The sequence below is a fragment of the Delphinus delphis genome, chromosome 4 (assembly GCF_949987515.2).
Source record: "Delphinus delphis chromosome 4, mDelDel1.2, whole genome shotgun sequence".
NCBI classification, from domain to species: Eukaryota; Metazoa; Chordata; class Mammalia; order Artiodactyla; family Delphinidae; genus Delphinus; species Delphinus delphis.
Window position 1 is genome coordinate 55,262,529 of NC_082686.1, and position 22,877 is coordinate 55,285,405.

General features: G+C 34.1%; 1 protein-coding gene across 1 annotated transcript in view; it reads right to left on the bottom strand.

Annotated features, from left to right (window-relative positions):
• Window positions 1-4,509: 4,509 nt before the first annotated feature.
• Window positions 4,510-22,877, bottom strand: part of CIP2A (cellular inhibitor of PP2A) — a 31,171-nt gene continuing 12,803 nt past the window's right edge. The window contains exons 10-21 of the mRNA XM_060010607.1: window positions 21,781-21,940; window positions 20,342-20,483; window positions 19,164-19,263; window positions 17,541-17,659; window positions 15,179-15,374; window positions 14,642-14,716; window positions 14,437-14,547; window positions 12,909-13,105; window positions 10,781-10,894; window positions 10,447-10,529; window positions 9,567-9,706; window positions 4,510-8,506 (exon numbers count right to left, since the gene is read on the bottom strand). Of these exons, the coding sequence (XP_059866590.1) occupies window positions 8,336-8,506; window positions 9,567-9,706; window positions 10,447-10,529; window positions 10,781-10,894; window positions 12,909-13,105; window positions 14,437-14,547; window positions 14,642-14,716; window positions 15,179-15,374; window positions 17,541-17,659; window positions 19,164-19,263; window positions 20,342-20,483; window positions 21,781-21,940 (1,608 nt within the window). The 3' untranslated portion in view covers window positions 4,510-8,335. The remainder of the gene's footprint in view (window positions 8,507-9,566; window positions 9,707-10,446; window positions 10,530-10,780; window positions 10,895-12,908; window positions 13,106-14,436; window positions 14,548-14,641; window positions 14,717-15,178; window positions 15,375-17,540; window positions 17,660-19,163; window positions 19,264-20,341; window positions 20,484-21,780; window positions 21,941-22,877) is intronic.

Genomic DNA, 22,877 nt, shown 5'->3' on the forward strand with positions numbered 1-22,877 from the left:
TGATAAAGGAAACTGAAGATGATTTAAAGAAATGGAAAGATATCCCATGCTCTTGGATTGGAAGAATTAGTATCTTTAAAATGGCCATACTACCCAAAGCAATCTACAGATTTAATGCAATCCCTACCGAACTACCTATAATGTTTTTCACAGAACTAGAACAAATAACCCTAAAATTTATATGGAATCACAAAAGACCCAGAATTGCCAACGCAAACCTGAGGAAAAAGAATAAAGCTGAAGGCGTAACCCACCCAGACGTCAAACAATACTACAAAGTTACAATAATCACAAGTGTGGTATTGGCACAAACACAGACATGGATCAATGCAACAGAATAGAAAGTCCAGAAATAAACCCACACACCTATGGTCAATTAATCTTTTGACAAAGGAGGCAAGAATATACAATGGGGAAAAGACAAAATCTCTTCAGTAAGTGGTGTTGGGAAAATTGGACGGCTGCATGTAAATCAATAAAGTTAGAACACACCCTCACACCACACACAAAAATAAACTCATAATGGCTTAAAGGCTTAAATATAAGATAGGACACCACAAAACTCGTAGAAGAGAACATAGGCAAAACATTCTCTGACATAAACTGTAGCCAATGTTTTCTTAGCTCAGTCTTGTAAGGCAAAAGAAATAAAACCGAAAATAAACAAATGGGACCTAGTCAAACTTATAAGCTTTTGCACAGCAAAGGAAACCATGAACAAAACAAAAAAACAACTCACAGAATGGGAGAAAAATATTTGCAAATGATGTGACCAAACAAGGGCTTAATTTCCAAACTAAACAAACAACTCATACAACTCAGTAACAAAAAAACAAACAATCCAATCAAAAAATAGGCAGAAGAGCTAAATGGGCATTTCTCTATAAAGCAGACATAAAGATAGCTAACAGGCACAAGAAAAGATGCTCAACATCACTGATTATCAGAGAAATGCAAATCAAAACTACAAGCCATCACCTCACACTGGTCAGAATGGCCATCATTAAAAAGTCCACAAATAACAAATGCTGGAGAGGGTGTGAAGAAAAAGGAACCCTCCTACACTGTTGGTGGGAATGTAAATTGGTGCAGCCACTATGGAGAACAGTATGGAGGTTCCTTAAAGAACTAAACAGTTATCCTATGATCTAGCAATCTCCCCCTGGACATATATCCAGAGAAAACTCTAATTTGAAAAGATACATGCATCCCAATGTTTTACAATAGCCAAGCAACCTAAATGTCCTTTGACAGATGAATGGATAAAGAAAATGTGGTATACGTATACACACAAACACACACACACACACACACACACACACACACACACACACACAAATGGAATACTACTCAGCCATAAAAAGTAAATAAATAATGTCATTTGCAGCAACATAGATGGCTTAGAGATTATCATACTAAGTGAAGTCAGTAAGAGAAAGACAAATATCATGATATCATATGTGGAATCTAAAATATGATACAAATGGACTTATTTACAAAACAGTAACAGACTTACATAGAAAAACTTATGGTTACCAAAGGGGAAGGTGGGAAGGGATAAATTAGGAGTTTGGGATTAACAGGTACAAACCACTATATATAAACTAGATAAACAAGGTCCTACTGTATAACACAGGGAACTATATTCAGTATCTTGCAATAACCTATAATGCAAAAGAATCTGAAAAATATACATAACTAAATCACTTTGCTGTACACCAGAAACTAATACAACATTGTAAATCAACTATACTTCAAGAAAATAAATTTTTTAAAAAACCAAAAAAAAAAAGCATATGAATGCTGGGTCCTTGGGGAATTAGATAACAAAAAAAGTGCATTTAGTTGGGATGAAAGATACTTCTTTTCACATTTAGTTTCTTTATGAAGGGCTATTTGTGGCTCAATGTGCAAAAAAGCTGGGTTCTGAGAATTAAGGTACTTCTTCATTCATGATGATAATTATGTTTTCTCTAGGGTATTTTTGAAATGCTTAGATAAACACAAGCATAAACAAAATAGGCCTCTTTGTACGACAGGAAGAAAGTCAATTAGCTACAAAATGCTAAGCAGAGTAAGACTGCATAAAACTTCAAAGTAAATTGCAGATTCAAAGGAACCCTTTTTTTTTTTTAGTTAAGAAGTGGATTTATTTAGAAACACACTCCAGAGTGTGGGCCCTCTCAGGTGAGAAAGGCACCAGGGTATGGGGTTGTCAGTTTTTATAGGAGTGGGTAATTTCATAGGCTAATGAGTGGGAGGACTATTCTATTTTAGGAAGGGGCAGGGATTTCCAGGAATTGGGCCACCGCCTACTTTTTGATCCTTATGGTCAGTCTTGGAACTGTCATGGTGCTTGTGGGTGTGTCATTTAGCTTGCTGATGTGAGTGTATACTGAGGCTCAAGGTCTAGTGGAAGTCTACTTGTCTGCCATCTTGGATCCATTTGGTTCTAATCAGTTTATGTTGTGTCCTTGGGCTGTATCATTCTTTCAAAGGTTCTGCCCTGCCTCCTCCTGTTTCATTCCCCCCTCAGAGATTTTACTCCCATATTCTTATGGGAAGCAGAAGGGTGATGGTCTGTCTTCTGTAACTGCTTCAAGGCTGAGTAGGAGCGTCGACCCTACCTGTCAGGGAGTAAAAATCTCTGGATGCCTGATCTAGGGGCCCCAGGGGCAGGAAACCTTGTTTTAAGTTGGTATAGGCTGGAATCCTCGCATAGCCATCATCTTGGTGTGGAAAAACTGTTTCCATAGCCCTTCTATGAATCTCCTTGATGATGAAGCAATTTTTGTAACAGCTTCAGAGTACAAAAATATCTATAAATGACAAAAGACTTAAAAGGCATGGTAAAACATCTGATTACAGTGTAATCGATAAAGAAACTTGGTTATAAAAAACAGAATTACGACTGATTACATTTAACTTAACATACCAAATAATCCTAGTTAAATATTTCTCTTTAACATACCTCAGGGGCCCTCTAAAGTACCCCAAAGTTAGCTGGAAATCAAAAGAAACAATTAAAATTTGGTATTTGGGAAGTTTTTCAAACAGTTTTACAACACTTGGTCAAATAGGATCATAGGTCACTGTGAGACAATACTTATTTCTTAGCCAAAGTTACAAAAGAGCTCAAAAGCAAACACAAGTCACTTAAAGTCAAAGAAACTCATATAAATCTGTTGTCAAAAGAAGCATTTCAAGAATACTTCGGAGGGAGAAACCAAATCCAGTCTTGTTCTAGCCCATTCCTAACAAAATCCATTTACCAACTAAATTCAATCCAACCTTACAAAATCCTAATCATGCATAACTCTTTTCAGTATTTTTCATCCTCACTTCTTTTACTAAAAACATGTATCTTACTTTTCTTAAAAGTTTTTTCACATTGAGTTATCTTTCTTGTTGACAAATTTGTAACAGATAGAATAAGGTCTTATTTGACCTCTAATAAACCAAGGTACAACAGAAGTATTATGTTTAACATTGATGACTCTAGAAACATGTCTATATTAATCAAACCAACAAGCTTAATACACCTTCAATGCCAGATATCAGTTTCCAGATGACATGAACCTGAAAATTCATTCTGGCTAGATTGTTTTTTATTTGAGTATTTATATAAGCACCTAATTTTTTTTTAATGCCAATTAAGTAGAGCTCTCTTATGAATTCATTTTTGGCAATATCATACACCTACAACACACATATAGATACATATGAACACACAACAAACACAGAGGCCTCATAGTTCCCATTCAAGATTTCAGCCCTCAGTCAGGTACAACATAAAAGCCATCAGTTACAAGGGGTTGGATTCAAATTGGGCTTCTAGCAGATGGAACAAATCAAGGTCACCTACCTGGATGGCTAAACCCTTTTCACTAGTGTTTACAGAAAAGACACTTAAGATTTCTATTTATCCTTGACAAGTCAAGTTCTAAATTACCATCTTTTTAAAATTTGCCTTTAAAAAGATGGCAGAGATAAGGGTTCCTGAGAAGACCAGATAGGACATGTGCATCTCAAAGAACCCATGCTTTTTTAATTTTTACAATGCTTCCTCTCAACTTATGGATTACAGAGGCATGCGATTTCAAGTACTTATCAGGCTCATTATCGGTATTATAAAAATAAAATAAACCATCTACCTTTTAAAGGCATAGGTCATATTTTTTTGTTCATCTTAATTATTTCTTTAAAATTTATTATCTTGAGTGTAAACTCAGTGAATGCTAAAAATATACAATCAGTTTCTTAACTCAAAATATTTATCATTACAGGTAACATGCATTTAATATTTATTGGAGATCACTGAGAGAGCCAAGGCCAAGTGACTGAAACAAACAGAATCTTATAATCCAAATGAGCAATTGTCAAATTAGGGAGCTTGGGAAGGAAGATAATATCAAAAGGGCTCTATGGTTTGAAAAAATATTCAATATGCTTAACATACATATTATTTATTTTCTCAAATTACAGAAAGCAAACCTCAAAATTCTTGGCTTATGGGAATATGCAAACAAAAAAGTACATACTCTATTAATTGTAAAACTGTAAGCACTGTATTTTGTCAATGATGTAACAGATAATGCAATTTAGACTGTTATGCCCAGTATATCATAGTATTAACAAAATGTTCAATAGTCTCCTATTAAAAAAGTAAAAGCAAATAACCACTTGGCAACCATCTGAGTAATAACTGATTCAAGTGAGAATCATCAATGGACACGAAAACTAGTAGGCAAAAGTTGGAAGAAACAGGATATTTGTGGTATCTTCCCACAAGTTATTTATTATTTCCAGAAGGAAAAATAGTAATGCTACACTGAAGGCACTACTTTGTGTGTCTTATTGTGTGAAGATAGGTAAATATATTATGATGTTGAAAGCCACGGTATTTCTATATACTTGTTTAAAGCAAAAACCACAACATTGTTTTGGGGGTCAATAATGTATATACTTATACATGTCAACCACAGCATAAAGGATGAGGATAAGAGAATCCACATAGTGGTCAGGTTTCTACATTTTATGTTAAGTAGTACAATATTAACTCCAAGTGGAATGTGAAAGTTAAGGACTTACTTGTCAAAACAGGTAAAGACCCAACTGTATACTGTCTACAAGTCATGCATTTTATAAGACACAGGTTAAAAGTTGATTAAAAAAAAGGATATACCTGGCCAACAGAAAACATAAAAAGGCTATTAATATCAAATAAAATAGATGTGAAGACAAAGATTACCAAAGATAAAGTGATACATTTCTTAATGATAAAAGGGTCAAATTAATCAGTAAGATATAACATTTAATAGCAAAGTTTCCACTGCTTTTGTAAATAGAATTTTATCAGAACACAACCATGCCCATTTACGTACTGTGGACAGCTACTTTCATGCTACAATTGCAGAGTTAAGTAGTTGTAAGAGAGACTGTATGTCTCACAAAACCTAAAATATTTACTACCTGGCCCTTTACAGAAAATGTGTGCTGATTTCTGCAAAGGAATTAAGTCACACACAGGACATGTGTTTTATCCAACAGTAGGCAAGTCAAAAGCAAAGTAGTAAATACGATTCATAACTATTTGAAAAGAGGAAAAGAAAAATATCAAAGTAAAATAGGGTTATGTATTTCAGTGACTATACCTTGATTAGAGGTATCTATAACATATAAGAATGAGCCTCAAGTAGAAGCTGAAATTCAGTTACATTTTCATTTAACTAACAGTCCTAACTCAAGATAAAACCTCACTGTATCCTTAACATAAATAACTAGTTTTTGCAACATATAATAAAGAAAACTAAAAGGGCACTAATCTGACAATTTTCCCCCAAAACACAGCATTAAGTTTTAATGAGCATTTTTTTCCTGCCCTGACATTAAACAGATGACAGTTTAGTATAACTCCAATCAGCCATGGAAACTCTATTTGTTCAAGTAGCAAGTTTAAACAGTATAAGGAAGTGTGTTAATGCACACTTGGATTCAAACTCTTTATAGCAAAATTCTTAGAGAATATGAACAATTCTAATATAATGATGCATTTACTTAGTTTTGTATTCCCCATTAAGAAATGGGAATACACACATAGAAATCATTTGTAAAACTCTGACAATGGTAGTGACTCAAACTTGCTTAAAATAAAATTTTTACAAAAGAAGAAAAAATACATTTACACATGCACACTTGTTTTTCTGATCTGAGGTACACAGAACGAAAAAGTAAAAAAAAAAAAAAAAAAAAAGGTAGCCAACATACTAAGGTTAAGAAAAACAACACAACAGGAACAATATGAAAGATGCTACGAGAGACAGAAAGACTATGAAAAAAGAAGGTGGATGACAATTAGTACTCACCTTTGAAATATGGCTTTTCTTCTTCAGGGAGAAGAGATTAACAGGTTAAAACTACTGTATTAAAGAAAGGCTGAAAAACATATGGAGTCTCTACCTATATAGGTCATTAAGAATAGGCAAACTGAGTGGCTTAAACAAATGCATACTTGCAAGAATGGCTAGATCTGCACTGTCCAGTAGGATGGCAATTAAAGTTAAAATTAAATAAAATTAAAAATTCAATTATTCCACTGCACTGGACACATTTTAAGCGCTCAGCAGCCTCATGTGGCTAAAGGCTATGGTACTGGACAGTGTAGATACAGAACATTTCCATCACCACAAAAAGTTCAACTGGGTAGCCCTTGGCTAGGCTCAGTGTCTTGAGATGTCTAAACTGTAAAGTTAGCTTGATTTTCCCTAGAACTCTTTGTTTCATTTATGTATTTATTTTATAGAATTTTTTTGGTTTTTATCTTACAGGGCCTTTTGTTCTTCAGTCATATCTATCCATTTCAACATTATTTTTCATATTAAATTGAAAATGCATGCAGTTTCAAAAAGGAACAGAATGTACCCCTTATGGAAAGAGTAGCAATTTAAAATGTGTTACACAACACAATGCTTTTTAAAAAATTTGAAGAACTGTACAAAATGTATACAAATATATAGAACTATCAGTTTGATATTATTTAATGTAATTAGTGAATTATAAAAATATATTCTCTAAATATAAATTCAGATATACTATGGTTGAAAAATAGAAGTAAATCTAAGTTACCTAAGTCAAACAGAGATACAAATAGTGAAGAAAATACCAAGTAAAATCAATGGTTGTAATAGCATAGCAATAAAATCAACCAAAATTTTTAATATAAAAACTCTTCTTAAACACTACTCAGAACATTTGATTCAAATGAAGAGTACTGAAAAATTCCCTTGTATTAAAGAAATACATAAATAAGGACATTTAAGTCATGCTTTAAAATTTAACAGCCTAATTAAAAACTATGTAAATGAAAGACAATATATCAAATGAAATTCACATCAGAATTAACAACAAATAAATTTCTGAATATGTGGCAAAGGTAGAATCCACATTACCTGTATGTAAATTGTAAGAAATTCATAAATATTGATAATTCTGTAAGTTACTACAGTTTTTTATGTGACGAACAATATAGTCACAATGTATCACCTATTTTCTAACTTTTATACATTATTTCTGCAAATATATTCACTGCGTGTTTAAAGATTTAGAACTTATACCATATATCTTACTACATTTTCAATGCAGTAATAAAGTTATTTTAGATTCACTGAGTGGGGATGAAGGGGGAATCAGGTGAAAGTGATCAAAAGGTACACATTTCCAGTTATAAGACAAAGTACTAGAGATGTACAGCATGATAAAGATAATTAACACTGCTTTCTTTACCTCCTATATGAAAGTTGTTAAGGGAATAAATCCTAAGAGTTCTCATCACAAGGGAAAAAAACTTTTTTTCTATTTCTTTGATGTTGCTTCTATGAGATGATGGATGTTCACTAAACCTACTGTGGTCACCATTCTATAATGTATGTAAGTCAAATTATTATGTTGTATACCTTAAACTCATACAGTACTGTGTGTCAATCATATCTCAATAAAAGTAGAAGGAAAAATAAATTCACTGACAACTGATTTTAAAAATCTAATCACAAATGAGAATAAATTAAACAAGCAGAAGAGAGTGGAAAGCAACTAAGGAAAAAGAAAACACCTTAGAAAAAACAATAATGGAGGCTAAGAAGAATATTCTGAAGTAAAAACCAAAGAAAGCTTTAAGCAATAAAATCCAGAAACAAGAAGTAAAACTTTAAGACCAAATAAAAACATGTATCAGATCAGGTTCTTTACTAAATTAGTAATTAGATAATAATTTGCTCTTGTTTTGGAGTCACAAATTACCTTTCCTACCCCACCTTCCCAGTAGAAAAATACATAATATCTATATACTGAGATTCACAGTTTCTGGATTTGTTTTCCCACCACTTAAACTGTGGATCATTGCTATCATATGAGAGTGTTTGTTCAACTCCTCTTGCTGAAGTTTCACCAGGGACTCTTTCTCTTCCAAACGACCTTCTAACTGAGCCTTCTGAACTTCTAGGGAGGAAGCCTAAAAAAGGGGCATGGGGGAGAGAAATTGAAGAAAACAAACTTAGCATGTTTTCTCTTCACAGAAACATGCTTTAAGATGTCCTTAGTTTTTATTTGTAAGACAACCATATCAAAAGATACATTACGATATGTATTATATTTTAATTAACAATTATATGGTAAGTTTAAGATCAATAGTTGATAAACAATATAATACAAATTGGGGAGACACATTCAATTTGTCTTTTTAAGTCAATGCTAGCAGTTGGACTTTTGCAGAAAATACTACATATTATCATTTAGAATTACTATTAAGATAAACACATTAAGGCACAACCAGGATATCTGTAAATGTGGCATTAAATTTTATGCCTCTTCTGTCACTTATGCTCTGTAGTTGTTCAGTCTTTTTAAAATCTTGGTCTGTTCTCATCTTCCTGGTGGTAGATGGTCCAGAAAGCACTATTCATGGCTACCGCACTCAAGCAATCATGATAATGTAGAAAGAGCAATGACCTTAGAATATATAAGTCTACTGTTTCACTTAGCTATGTGACTAACCCTGAGCAAGTAACTTAACCCAAGATTCCGTTTCATTTGTAGGATGAAAATATTTATTAATACTTATATATTAATATATTTGTTAAAGGGAGGAAGATTAAGAAAAACATTTCAAAAGTCCTTTGTAAACTATAAAGTTCTAAACAAATACGAACTACGATTATTATTATCACCATCCCTATAAGTAGAGAGATGCACCTATATACATATATACAGGTAGCTACCTGTATGTGACATTAAGAACTGGGAACCCCCTTCTGTATCCTTTGCCCCTTTTAAAGCAGCAAGTGCTGTAACACAGTATACATTTAATTAATGTGTAATAATTTTAGGAAGTACAAGTTTTCACACTGTGAGAGCCCTCATAACAAACCTATTGTCAAATCACTTTGAGATTCTAATATTATCTTCTAAGCAAAATTACTAAAGAAACAGAATATTAACTTATCCAAATTTACCTTTTTCACAAAATAAGACTTTTTCATTTTACTGCAAATGAGAATGCAACAGATTCTTACCTTAATGCTCAATTCTTTTCTTATTTGATCTGTTCTATTTAACTCTTTTCTAAGGACACCAATGGCTTCTTCTTTATCTTCCGTTTCTCTTTGTAAGACTTCAATCTTTTCTTCTTGTACTTTTATTTTTTGTGCCAGGTCTTAAAACAAACAAACAGTCAGCTTTGTACTCTAAGGTCCTATACTGACATTACCCTGAAAAAGTTTAGAAGCTATTATGTTATATAAAAGCAAAAAAGAGACAACTAGAGAGAAGAAGAACATCTTGCCAGAAATAAAAGTTATACAGTACTTGATGAATAAAAAAACACCATGAAACTCTTCTCCTATGCCAGTATTCTACAGAAAATGCCAAATCTCCATGTCTTTCCCTCTTCCTCTGTTCTAAACACAATATACAGTAATGAGAGGAAGGACAATCCTCAGAGTTAAGGGTTAGAAAAGAAAAGGCAAGAGAAAACAATGAAAAATTATATAGGTAGATGTCTGTGCTCTAAGTCAAGTGAGTTAGAACAAAAATGTTTTTGTGGATCATTTCAGAACTACTACCATTAAGAAGCTAGTAACTAAAAGTTACCTAGCACTGCCACCTGCTGTTACATTCTTTAAAAAATCTTTATTTTTAAAAAGGGCAATCATTTCCTATAACTCCTAGATTTCAAAAAAATGTATTGCTTTTTCAATTTGATCAATCTAACTAAACTACTTTGTAAAATGTTATGGCAAGAAAAGGAGAGTTGTTTAAGATGTGATTTAAGGTTTAAAAAAATGAGAGAAGTAGAAAATAATGAAACAGCAAACTAAAAACCACTCATGCTTTGATTTTCTTCCAACACAAGATAGGTTAAAATATAGACAATTTGTTAAATAAGCTACTTACTTGCTAGCTTACATTCTCTGTCTACCAGTTGGTTCTGTACTTCTTTTCTCTGTTCTTCTTTCTCTATTAGATGGGCAATAGTTCTGAAGTTATAAAACAATACAGAAGAAAACATCAGTGAATCATATCATTTCTTTTTCTCCCCAACAAGTATTTTAAGAGGAAATTCCGAAGAATGGCAATCACCCTTAACTTCTGCCAAATGTTCACTTTATATCTGCAATAAGTAATAATTCCATTAATTTTATCTATAAAAATCAATGTTCTATATACAGGGAATCATTTTGTTTTTGAAAAATCCAAAATAATTAGAATAAAGAACTAGAGATTTTACTTTTCATTTTGTTGCTTGAGTGACTCATTCAACTTTTTCACACTCTCAATTTGTTTATTTAGAGAATCACACGTGACCTGTAAATCTTTGTTCTTCTTCTCAGCAGTTTCATTCCTGAAAAGACAAGGAGATGAGGTGATATTTTTATGGAGGAACACATATGATGGAGAAAAGAAACTCAGGGTCTTCCTTACCATTTCTTCTGATCAAATTGCATATACTGCAGGGAAGAGGAGGAATGTTGCATGAACAAGTGGGACATAAACAGAGTTAGTTTAACTCTAAAAGATAATAAAGATATGTTTTGGCTGACTGAGGAGGTAAAAATTACTATGAAGTGGAAACATGGGGCTTTAACTTCATATTTATGGATAAAGAGCTTCATTTACAGATAATGTTGCATTACATAATTTGCTATAAAATACATGCCTCTATCTTTATAGTTAAGTCCAGAAACTGAAACAACTTCTATAAAAGGATGACATCTTCAAAAAAAATTAAACTTGCACCTCTCATCACTGGCCTCTTGGGCATAATATATGTTTAAGTAAAAATGTCAAATTAATGAATTAAGTAGTTGAGGACTCTAAATTTCTCTTGCCTCTATAGCTCTGCATCTTATAGTCCTGCTTATTTTTACCTGCAAGGTAACCACATAAAAGAATTCCTTTCCAAAGTAATACTTTGACACCTAACTATCTTAAGCATAAAATGTTTTCATGCCTCTAACTACAAAGACAAACTGGTGGCACTGGCCAAATGTGGCCAGTAAAGTGTTTTACTTGTCCACACAGAGTTTTTAAAATTCTGAATCTGAATGCCTTTAGATATTCCTACCATTACAAATGATCTTCCCCAGCCAGCTTCATTTATTTGTTACTCACCTGGCCCCTCAAAGCTGGAGTTTTACTTCTGGGCCCACCCCTCAATCACCGTCTGGAACATAAGCAGGTCCTAGAAAGCCCATTTTCTCTTGGACCACTGCCTACTTTCTCTTATACCCTGACTTAACACAAATAGTCCACTTTATCGGGCCTGCCTCTAACAATCAGACTTCAGAAAAAGCTGTTGGGGGAAAATATCCTGTTTAAAAATCACCTTGTCCTCACAAATTTTCTAGATGCTGTACATTTTCCACCCTTCATTTTTATTGATGGGCAAATAAAATAAGCACACGGACCTTGCAAAGATAAAAATTTCTACATCTCTACATTAATACCACAGAAAGAAGAACATTTTTTCAAATCTTAACCAGTCTTAAAGTATAAAGAAAAACAAGAAACAAGTTAACTAGAGTGTTTTTATTTTTATTGTTTGGTAGAAAGTATGTAACTGTTCCTGGTCTTCCTTATAATTCTTAAGTTTTAAAACTGGCTTAAAAGATAAAAAGTGTCAAGGGAGGGAAAAACGATCAATCTCATACTTTTTTAGTGGGTGGGCATATAAATTGGCATAGCCTTTTTGGAGGGAAATTTGGCAATCAATCAAAAATTTAAAAGCACTCACCCTTTAAACCAGCAGTTCACCTATAAGAATTTATTCTGCAGATACAGTCATACATATAAGTAAACGACATTCAAGGACATCAAAGAGAAATACTGACTACAAATTAAGAGGTGAATTAAACATGAACACCCAAATTTCTATGCTATTAGGCTGAATTATATGACAATTGTTAATATTCAACCACTTTTGATCTTCAGAAATGGCCAATTCATATGGTTCAACCCGATATGAATAAGGTCATTTGACAATTATTTATGGAGTGTCTAACTATGTATCAAGCACTGTTCTAGGCCCTAGGGATTTCTCAGTGAACAAAACGGACAAAACTTATCCTTGAGGTGCTAACATCCCAGATGACTGATGACTCTATGAATAAAGGAAAGAAGTAGCGTCAACTGGAAAGAAATAGAGACACCTGTATTCTGTTTCCCGCCATGACACTGAGTTTGAGTAAGCAATACTTCATTGCACTATGACATAAGTTTCTTGCTAACTACTTACCTTATAGTATCATCAGAATACATGAATTCTCAGAATTGGATTTTAGGGACACAGAAGAGAAATGCCGTGTGTTCATTCTAGATTCTAACCTTACACAGAAACTTTTACTTTATTAATTTACCTTTGAAGAAGTTCCATGTAGGATTTTGTCAGTACTTCGTGTTCTTCAGCCACAGACTCTAACTTCCTATTATGTTGAAAGAGATGCTCAATATCCCTCTGGGCTCTTTCTGATTCAATCTCCTGTGACTTCAGCAACACACCAAGCTCTTCATTTTTTCTCTCAGCTTCTCTCAACATATTAGCAAGTGTCCGTGCCTAAAAGAAAATGGAATAGAGACTCTTCCACTATCATTTACATAATATGCTCAGTTTCTACAATTTAAAAGATTTGCCAAATAAATCTGTCTTATTGTCAATTTAATCATTAGGCCAGTCTAGAGGGGTAGAGGACAAGTTCTGCTCCCCAACATCAAGGGTGAAAGTGGGGTCATACAATTTTCACATAGTGTAACAAGTACTATAAACAGGGCAGCCAGCACAGGGAGGGAGGACCAGCGGAAGTGCGGGAAGGAGAAGACCAGAGAAAGCTTCCTGGGAAAAGGAGGTATTAAAACTAACATCTGAAGGATTATTAAAAGTTAGAGAAAGAGAGGAAAAGGTATTCCAGACACAGAAGAGCAAGTGCAGGGACAGAAAACAGAAGAGTACGTCAAGTTTCAGAAACTGCAAAGCAATCTAATATGTCTGACTGCAGAGAATGCAGTAAGTTCTAAGGAATTTAAACTCTCTTCAGAGCTAAACGGTGAGACACTGAAGGATATTCAGCACAGGGGCAATGGAACCAGAGTACTGCCTCAGAGATGACTGTGGAGGAAGAAGGGAAGGTAGATCTAAATACAGAAGAAAGATGCCTTTGTATGTTGAGGGTGGCTGAGAGGAAGGAAAGGTAGGAAGACCAATCAGAGGCTCTGCTGAGATTCATGTGAAAAATGAAAAGAATCTGACCTGCAGCAAACAGTGGTAAGAATAGAGACAATGCAAAAAAAAGTAGCTATTCAGAAGGTAGAATTCAACTGAACTTGGTGAATGACTAATTGTAGAAGGTAAACTGTGTGATTTCCAGGTTTCTTGTCTGGAAAACTCTTAAGAACAGTACAGGGAATACATAAGAAACAATACATTTTTAAAAAGGGAGGGTGATGAGTTCAGTATTGGTTCTGCTGAGTTTGAAGTATTTGATGTATATTTAAATGGAGCTACACAGGAGACATTTAGTGCCTGAGAAAAAGGATCTGGGCTCAGCATATAAAATTGGGGGCATTAACATTCTGGTAATGACTGGAAACCGTGAATCACCTAAATAAGGGAAAAGGGATTAGAACATAATCCTGGAAAACTCAACATTTAAGGGGTGAGTAGAAAAAAAGGATATAGGAAAGAGTATACATTAGGGTAGGAAAAAAAAATCAGAAGATAATTGTGTAACCAAAATTTAAGGGAGACAGTTTCGAGACAGAGGGATACTAGTTAAATGCTAAGGACAATTTACTTCAAGCAGAGTCATGAAAATAAAACTAATATTTTGTACGTTTTATTTACTACATTTATTTTTCTACTCATCAGATGTGTCTTTATATTGTACACACTTCTGTCTCAGCTTGAGTTCTTTGACAGCGATATTGAGCAATCAGTCTATCAGCTTGTGCAAGGGCCAGAGCTTTTGCTTCCAAGAGATCTTGTAGCCTGCTTTCTTTGGACTGTAAGAAAACATATCATTAATCTTCATCATTTACTAGAAAACATCTCTTAAAGCTTAACTGTTACACATAATTAAAATAAGCTTGTACTCACAGCTAATGTGGATAGTTTCATCTCATATACATCCATTATGTCAGATATTCTCACATCATTAATCTCATCCTTTACCTGGGTTTTAATAGTTAAAAAATCAGAAATTGTTAACGCTCAACAAAATAAAAATACAAATGCCTAATGTGAGACTAAATCACTGAAACTTAATGTCATACCAGGCAGGTTGCAACCATTTCACTAACCTGGCTATTGCAAAAGAATATCTGGGTAAGATCTGATACTCTCATGGAAATTTAAAGTACATTCAAGTCGGGGGTGGTGCGGGGCGGCGGGAGGCTGAGCTGGTTAGGGGGGACTAAGGGAAGATGACAGCCATGTTAAAATGTAGGAATTTTATGACTGATTTTTTCCTCTTTCCAAACTTTCCAGAATACTGCCACTTTTTATAGTAAAAGATAAAGTTTCAATGATCAAATCTGCATCTAAAGTTGTTTAGATAAATGTTATAAGAAGGGCTGATATTTAGTTGGTATGTTCCAGGCAGAATCCTACTTATAATGGCTATTTATCACTCACCACAACTCCAGACTGAAGCTTCTCTATTAATTCCTCAATGTTCAATCCAGGAACTCTATCTTTCAAAAGTGGAGGAGTTAAACATTTTACTGATGTTGGAAAACTGTGATTCAATGATTGCAAAGGCATTCTTCTGGGCATATGTTCTGTTTCCTGTTGTCTATAGGTGTTGTTTGCTGCTATACTTTCTCCAAGCCTGAATGGGAATCAAAAAAAGAGAAATAATTATATGAAAATATAGCAAAAGGCAGAGTTGGTACAGAATTAGGGACTCAGTGAGAATGGGTCTTTTGGGGAGTGTAAGTCTTCAAATATTTCTGAAATAATCTTGGAATCTATGATGAAGCAGGATTTGGGTAAATATCCTAAATTTGCCAGAGGAAACTCTTTTCTACTCATAACCCTTTATAATGACAACTCCACCTCTGGTTTGGAGGCGTCAGAACTAGTTTCTGAGTGTGGATTATTTGTAAAACTTAAATACAAAGTTACTGGTATTGGTAAGAACATCCTTCTAACCATGGGCAACATCACCTAGCCTTTACTTTTTCCTTTGCCCTTCCCCTTTCTCAGTCAGTATGTTCTCACCAACCTGACTTCCATTCTGCCCCTGCCATTTATCCCATCTTGTTCTTGCCTCGGGGCCTTTGTACGAGTTGTTCCTTTACCTAGAACACTCTTCCCCCTAGATCTGCATAGCACCAGCTCCTTCTTATCATCAGATCTCAGTTCAGACTCACTTCCTCGGGCCCTCCACCCATAGTGACATGCTCATTATGAAACATTTTGTAAACCTCATGACAGAAGGTCCCCTAATTTACTGCAATATTCAAAATGCCTAGAAGAAGGCCTGGCACAAGCTGGCCCTCACCTTATTTAAACATTTGTTAAATGTTTAAATAAAACAAACACACTCCAAAAAACCAACCTACACACCTACCTACCTACCCATCGAGTATATAAATGCACCTTATTAAACTAAGATAATGTAAATATAGGCATAAATGGACATAAATAAAACAGCATAAGTGGACATCTGAGATAGTGTCCAAAGAGAAAATTATACAACACAAGACAGGGAGGGATGGCAAAGACATAGTGAAATGATAGGAAGGCTGCACATACAGAGACACAGGGTGAAACTCCACCTTTCAGTCAAGCTGAAGCTTTCTACTCTGAAGCGTGGGGGATTTTGCTTCATGTCAGATTACCACAGTTGAAGACGCAAGCTACCACAAAATAAAGCAGCCTCATACACGTCTACCTTGTAACTTGAGAAGCTCTCTATTTATCCATTTAGTTGTTAAAAAATATGATAAAATGAAAGGAATTTCAATTATATGGTCTCTAGGTCATGTTTTCCACAGTTCTTCATCTCTTAATTTATGACTACTTAAATTATTAATTCTGAAAAATGAGTTTGCTCAGTCAGTTAACAGAAATAGCAGAGGTTGGCAAACTTTTTGTTAAAGGACAAGGTAGTTAAGTATTTTAGGTTTGAGGATCCACAGTCTCTGTTACAACTACCCAACCCTAACGTCGTAGCATAAATGTAGATGTAGACAATACAGACAGTATGAAAATGAATGGGTGTGGCTTTGTTCCAATAAAATTTTATTTATAAAAATAAGCTCCTGGCTGCTGTCTAGAGTTTGCTGACCCCTGGCATACAGGAATGTCTTACCACTTAACAACTGTCTCAGTTCATTCAAACCACTTTTGTAAATTCATTCATATAAACTACCTAAACTTATTAAAATTAAAGTAGAACACTACTAGACATTTTGTCAACCATTTAGTTTACACACAGCACCGAAAATCTGAATTTTTTTCAAACCTAATTGCAAATATTCTCTTAATGTTTAAAATAGATGAACACAGTAGATAATTCTGCCTGGCCATTATCCCACCTTCTGATAATAACAGATTTTTTTCTTTAGGAATCCCTTCCTTGGTAAACGACCCAGATCTGGTCAATGAAAGCGATGCTTAGACTTATCACTCAAACGGTTGGGAAAGAAAAACTCTTTATATGGAGAAACTAAACTCGTAGGATGTAAGCTTAGTACAGAAGCTACTATGTTAAAAAGAGGTGTTGAGACAGAGAGGAGTAGCATCTGGATAATACATTTAATCACCTGGATGGATCTAGCTATTCCCTAAGTGAGTATACATCTGGCCTTTTTAATTGTGGGAATCAAATTTTTTCTAATTGAAAAACTTTTTTCACTTGAAAAATTACTATTACAATGAAGTCTTCAATTCACGAATTTTCCAATCTATCTATATTCAGGACTACTAAAGAAACATGGCAGGGTATTCCAGCACCACAAGAGACACACTGCAAATGATTATAACTCACACTAATGCAGGAAAATCTGGCAGTGGAGCAGCTTCCAATAATATTCCCAATCCAGACTGTACTTGTTCTCTACGGTCTGATGTTAAAGCAAAAGCCAAGGGAGTAATCAGGCGAGGATCCTAAGTAAATCAGAAACCAGAAAATAAAAGGCAGAAAGAATAAATAATGTCAGGTCTTTAAGAGTAAGGTGAATAAATAGACCTAAATCATAAAATAATTCTAGGCAAATTCGAAAGTGTTTCTACCTGATGTTTGAATGTATTTAATTAGTCTTTACCTTGTTATAACTGTCTATACAATCAATAGTAAGGTTGGCTTAAAAAACTCTGGCGAAGGTTTTGAATGCTTTATTGTGCCTAGGAAAATCATGTCTTAAATACTTTGAGTAATTTAAATATCACCTACAATTGAATGATGTTTTGAGTTACTGTTTTATTTTTCTAGCTACTATTTAAAAGAAAAACTGGCTAGAAGAACAAATGGCTAATCATTTCCAAATTAAAGTAAAATATAAAAGTAAAATTCAAATTAACTCAATAAAAAATTTTAATTTAGTGAATGTAACAATTATACTTTAAAGTGTAAGTCCGTCATGTCAGTAAATTTTACATTAGTACTAAGCCTCAAATCATCTATTCTGAAAAAAATTTTTATTGACATAAAATCAGAGAAAAATATTAAAATATAAATCTTTATAATTATCAACATTTTAGAATGTTAAGTGTTTTATAGGTACTCAAGTATAATCTAATGCCACAGAACTATTAAGAGATGGATTTTATCTCCAAAACCCTCATGGTAACCCTTTATAACTCCTCCCATCAACAGGGATCATTATTTCTACTTTGTAGTCAAGAAAACTGGAGCTCAGAGAGGTGAAGTAACTTGCTCAAGTCTGCACTGACTAAGAAATGGTGGAGTAAGCATCTGAACCCCCATCTCCTAAGCACTGTGCTCTCAAAGTGTATAAGTAGACTCTGCCTAAGGATCCAGTTTTGGCTTCTACCCTGTCTATACAGGCACTGGAGACATCTGTGTTATTATAGTAACTTAATTCACACGTTTGTTAAATATCTGTTAAAAGCCAAGTTTTGTGAATATCAAGGTAAACACCTAGAGCTCTTATTCAGCTACTATTATTATTGAAATCTGTAAGTTAACTATTTTCTGCACACCTCTCTAATTTTATTATCACTCACAATCAAGTCCGTTTCTTCCAGGAGTCTCCCTCTTGTCTTAAAACCCTACCTCATCAACCCCAAACAAAAACAAACACCCCAGAACAAATACCACTCCCCCCACCACAATGCCAATAGAAACAAATGAAGAAACCGGAAACATGACACAAAAAAGGAAAAGGCTGTGGAAGCACCGCTATCGTGAACATTCCATACATTAGAGTCAGGAGCACTTATGTTCAATTGCTGTGGAACTACGTAAAATAACTGTGTAGTGAGAATATTATAATCATGTAAGACAATTAACAATTTTTAAACTTCCTTCCAATGGCCAGTTCTAAGAAAAACATTAATCTTCTAAAGACTAAGAATATTACAACAGAAACATATAATAGGAAACATTTATATATAAATCAACTTCAATATTTGAAGAGTTTAAACTCACCTGAAGGATTTTGTAGAAGCTTACTTCCATACCAGGAACCAACTGTTTAAGTTTGTTCATCAAATCAAGAGTTTTCAAAATTACATCAGCAGCAAGTTTGCTTTAAAAATAAGTCATATTTAACTTAAATAACTCAAAAATTGCTTAGCTTATTTCTGTCCATACATCTAAAGAAAATAAAAACCCAAAACCTTTGTTCTTATACCTCAAGAAGATTAAGCATTGTTTAAGAGAAGAAAAAATATCAGAGACCAACATCCTTATAACCCAAGATCCAAAGAGAACAAACTGGCATTAATAGTTTAAGTTTAGACAGTGTTTCTTTTTCTAATCTCAAATACCAATACGCTTCAACTTTCTGCTTGAAATTACTAGCAGCATTGGCAACATGACTCATTTAATTCTTAGCCTTGTCACTAAAATATTAACAATAGAGGGCAACCTTAGGCAATAAAGAATATCTAATATTTACTGAATAAATTATACTAAGCCGTTTTTCTCAGCCTTGTAACTGAAAAGGAGTACAAAAAAGTAAAAAGAGATAATTCTTGTTCTTGAGGAATGTAATTATTGACAGTTTTGACATTCATGGAAATTGGAACAAATCACTGTTCAGCATTTAGCAGGTCCTCAACAAAGACTTGTTAGATGGACTTAATTTATGGGGGAGAAAAGGGATAAAATAATCTCATTACTATCAGTGAAAATCCACATTTAACCATAAGCCTTTACATGCTAAAGAAGAGTTGTCTTTGTTATTAGAAACCTTCAGCAGTGATGGATTTCTCTGAAATAAAAACAATCCCTGTGTTCTCATGCTTTTTCACTTCAAAATATAAAGTTAAATGAATATAAAAATACTCAGGCAATGTCAAAAAGGAACTCTAGAAAAAAAATGTTCAGAAGTATAAAAGACCCTTAGAGAATCACAACAAATTAAAATAAGACAAACCTAAACAATGAAAAATAAATCACAGATATTAATACCTCTGTTCAGAAGCATGTTATCTATGAATTAAATGAATTAAAAAAAATTCATCATGAAAATATTTTTCTTAATTCTCTGTTATACCTTGGCTTAGCAGAACATACCCAAGGATGACCCTCCAAAAGGAATGAGAATCATTACATCTTTTGATTTTTATTACCATTTTGCCATTTGTATTTCATATACTTACCACAATTCAGAATCTGCTACCTTTGTTCCAAACCCCAGATCAATCTTGCCATATGTAAATTGTTGCTCTATCAGAGTGGTACATTTGATAGTTGTCAGAATTTTTGCAATATGCATTTTTAGAGCATCATCTCCACACAGAGGTAAGTTTTGTTAAGGAGCACAAACAAAAAATTCTCAAAAACAAAACCCTTATATTTTTATAGCTGTTTACAGCTTTTAGGATGATTTCATACAAATTATTCTTGTTCCTGCAATTTGGTGTAATTATTGTTACATTAGCTCAATGACAGATTAGGAAACTAGAGCTCAGAGCACTTAAGTGACTGACAAGTGGCAAGAGATGGGACTGACATCAAAAGTTTCTGACTCAGAGGTAAAACAGAGGAAGGATCTGCTTTTCTACGGGATGTTAGCTTTTTATTAACAGGTGTCACAACGGTTCAATAAATACTTGTTGAAATAAGGGAAGTTATTTTCTCATTTGTTATTCCTCAATTTCTCTTCCTGTACTGTAGTTAATTTGAATATCTATCATTTAAAAAGGGTTAAGTTTGGTACCACTCAATGAGAGAAAGCCTGAATATTTTACAGATAGTATCTCTAAGGTCAAGCAAAATAATCATGTGTTTTTACAGCAGTGGCTTTCAACTTTGGCTGTACGTTAGAATCACCTGGGTAGTTTAAACAGTCAATCACAAACACTCCTCCATCCCAGGGTTTCACATTACTTTAATTAAATCAGAATCGCTGGAAGTAATGTTCAAGAGTATTTTTAAATGTTCTCCACATTATTCTAATACATAGCCAGAGTTGAGAATCACTGCCATCAAGAAAGAGAAAAATTAAGAAGCAGCAGCTCAGAGAAGAGATTAAAGAGATGCAGAGTTTGCTCTAGGGCAGGAAAAAGTTGAGCAAATTCTTGTTGCTCTGAAATACAAGGTTATCTTTTTTATAACCAAGTGTTAATGTCATCTTTATTGAAACATTTATAGAGGTGTTAATTTTTAAAACACAAGCTAAAAAACTAAGCTAAAATAATAACTACCAATCTTTCTTTCTTCTCTGCTACACTCCATCAAAGAATGGCACCACACATCATCCAGGGGCAACAATTTGCATCAAAAGAGAGTATCAGGGTAGTTATTTTAGAATATATCTCCTAATCTCAAATTATGATAAAAATGTACAGATCAAGTTTAAAGAGCATTTCTGGAAATATTCTTTAGCTTAAAAGTTTTACACAGAAAAACAAGGGGAAAAAAGTCTAGATAACTTTTTAAGAGACTCATCCTTGAATATCAGGTCTGTAAGTTTAAACTTGAGTTCAGTAATTCTGAAAAGATTCAAGCATGAGAAATGACAAAATTATAAAGACAAAAATGCAGTAAATACAATTCTAAAAAAATAAGTAGTTTCCATGTTTATACTGAAGGATATTTAACAAAACTTCAATGGCCTTGACCATCCTTTCACATTTTTTCCTTATTAAGGCCTCATCTAGATTTTGTTCTGTGAACTGAAGCTGATCAAGGAATGTAGGCAGCAGAAGGGTCACAAAACGGTCAGCTGAGGAACAGTTAGCAGTATCTATGACATCCTGGAGAATTAACCACCACCAACGATTAAAAATAAAAACAGAGATGGAATACAGAATGCATAAACGGTCATCACTGAACTGCAACACTCTTTAAATTTCTTATACAGGTGATCCTTGAACAACGTAAGGGTTAGGGACGCTGACCCCACCACACAGTCGAAAGTCTCAGTACAACTTAGTTGGCCCTGGCCTTCTGTATCTGTGGTTCTGCATCCACGGATTCAACCAACCTCCTGAATTGTGTAGTACTGTAGTACTTACTATTGAAAAAAAATCCACATATAAGTGGACCCAAGCAGTTCAAACCTATGTTGTTCAAAGGTCAACTGTAATTACTTCAAAAATTCTTTGACCTGTGTCTCCGATTTAAAATCTACCCTTTTATCCAGTTTTGAGGGCTATGATGACTTTTTCTCAAATGGAACAGTAAGGTTTTGGGTTAATCGAATGCAAACAAGACTTATTAAAGTGGACTGTATCTGTGATTTAAAAATTATTCTAAATTAAAAGTATGTACTGAAAACAAATATCCCGAATTTGCTAAATGTAATTACAATAACAGACAATGGTCTTAATACTTTACAACCACAAATAATTCCCATCAAGAACCTCAAAGCACTTTTTAAATGCAAAAACTGTTAACAGTCAAGATCAACATGAAACAATAATTTGTGCATAATCCTTAACAAATATATTTAATCACTCATAAGCATTTTGGTTTGTGCACAAGATCCAGTCATGAGAGGGTAAACATTCTACTAAGACACTGGGGTAGACAGAATGGGTATAAAAACAGGGAGAGGGCTTCCCTGGTGGCGGCAGTGGTTGAGAGTCCGCCTGCCGATGCAGGGGACATGGGTTCGTGCCCCGGTCCAGGAAGATCCCACATGCCGCGGAGCGGCTGGGCCCGTGAGCCATGGCCGCTGAGCCTGCGCAT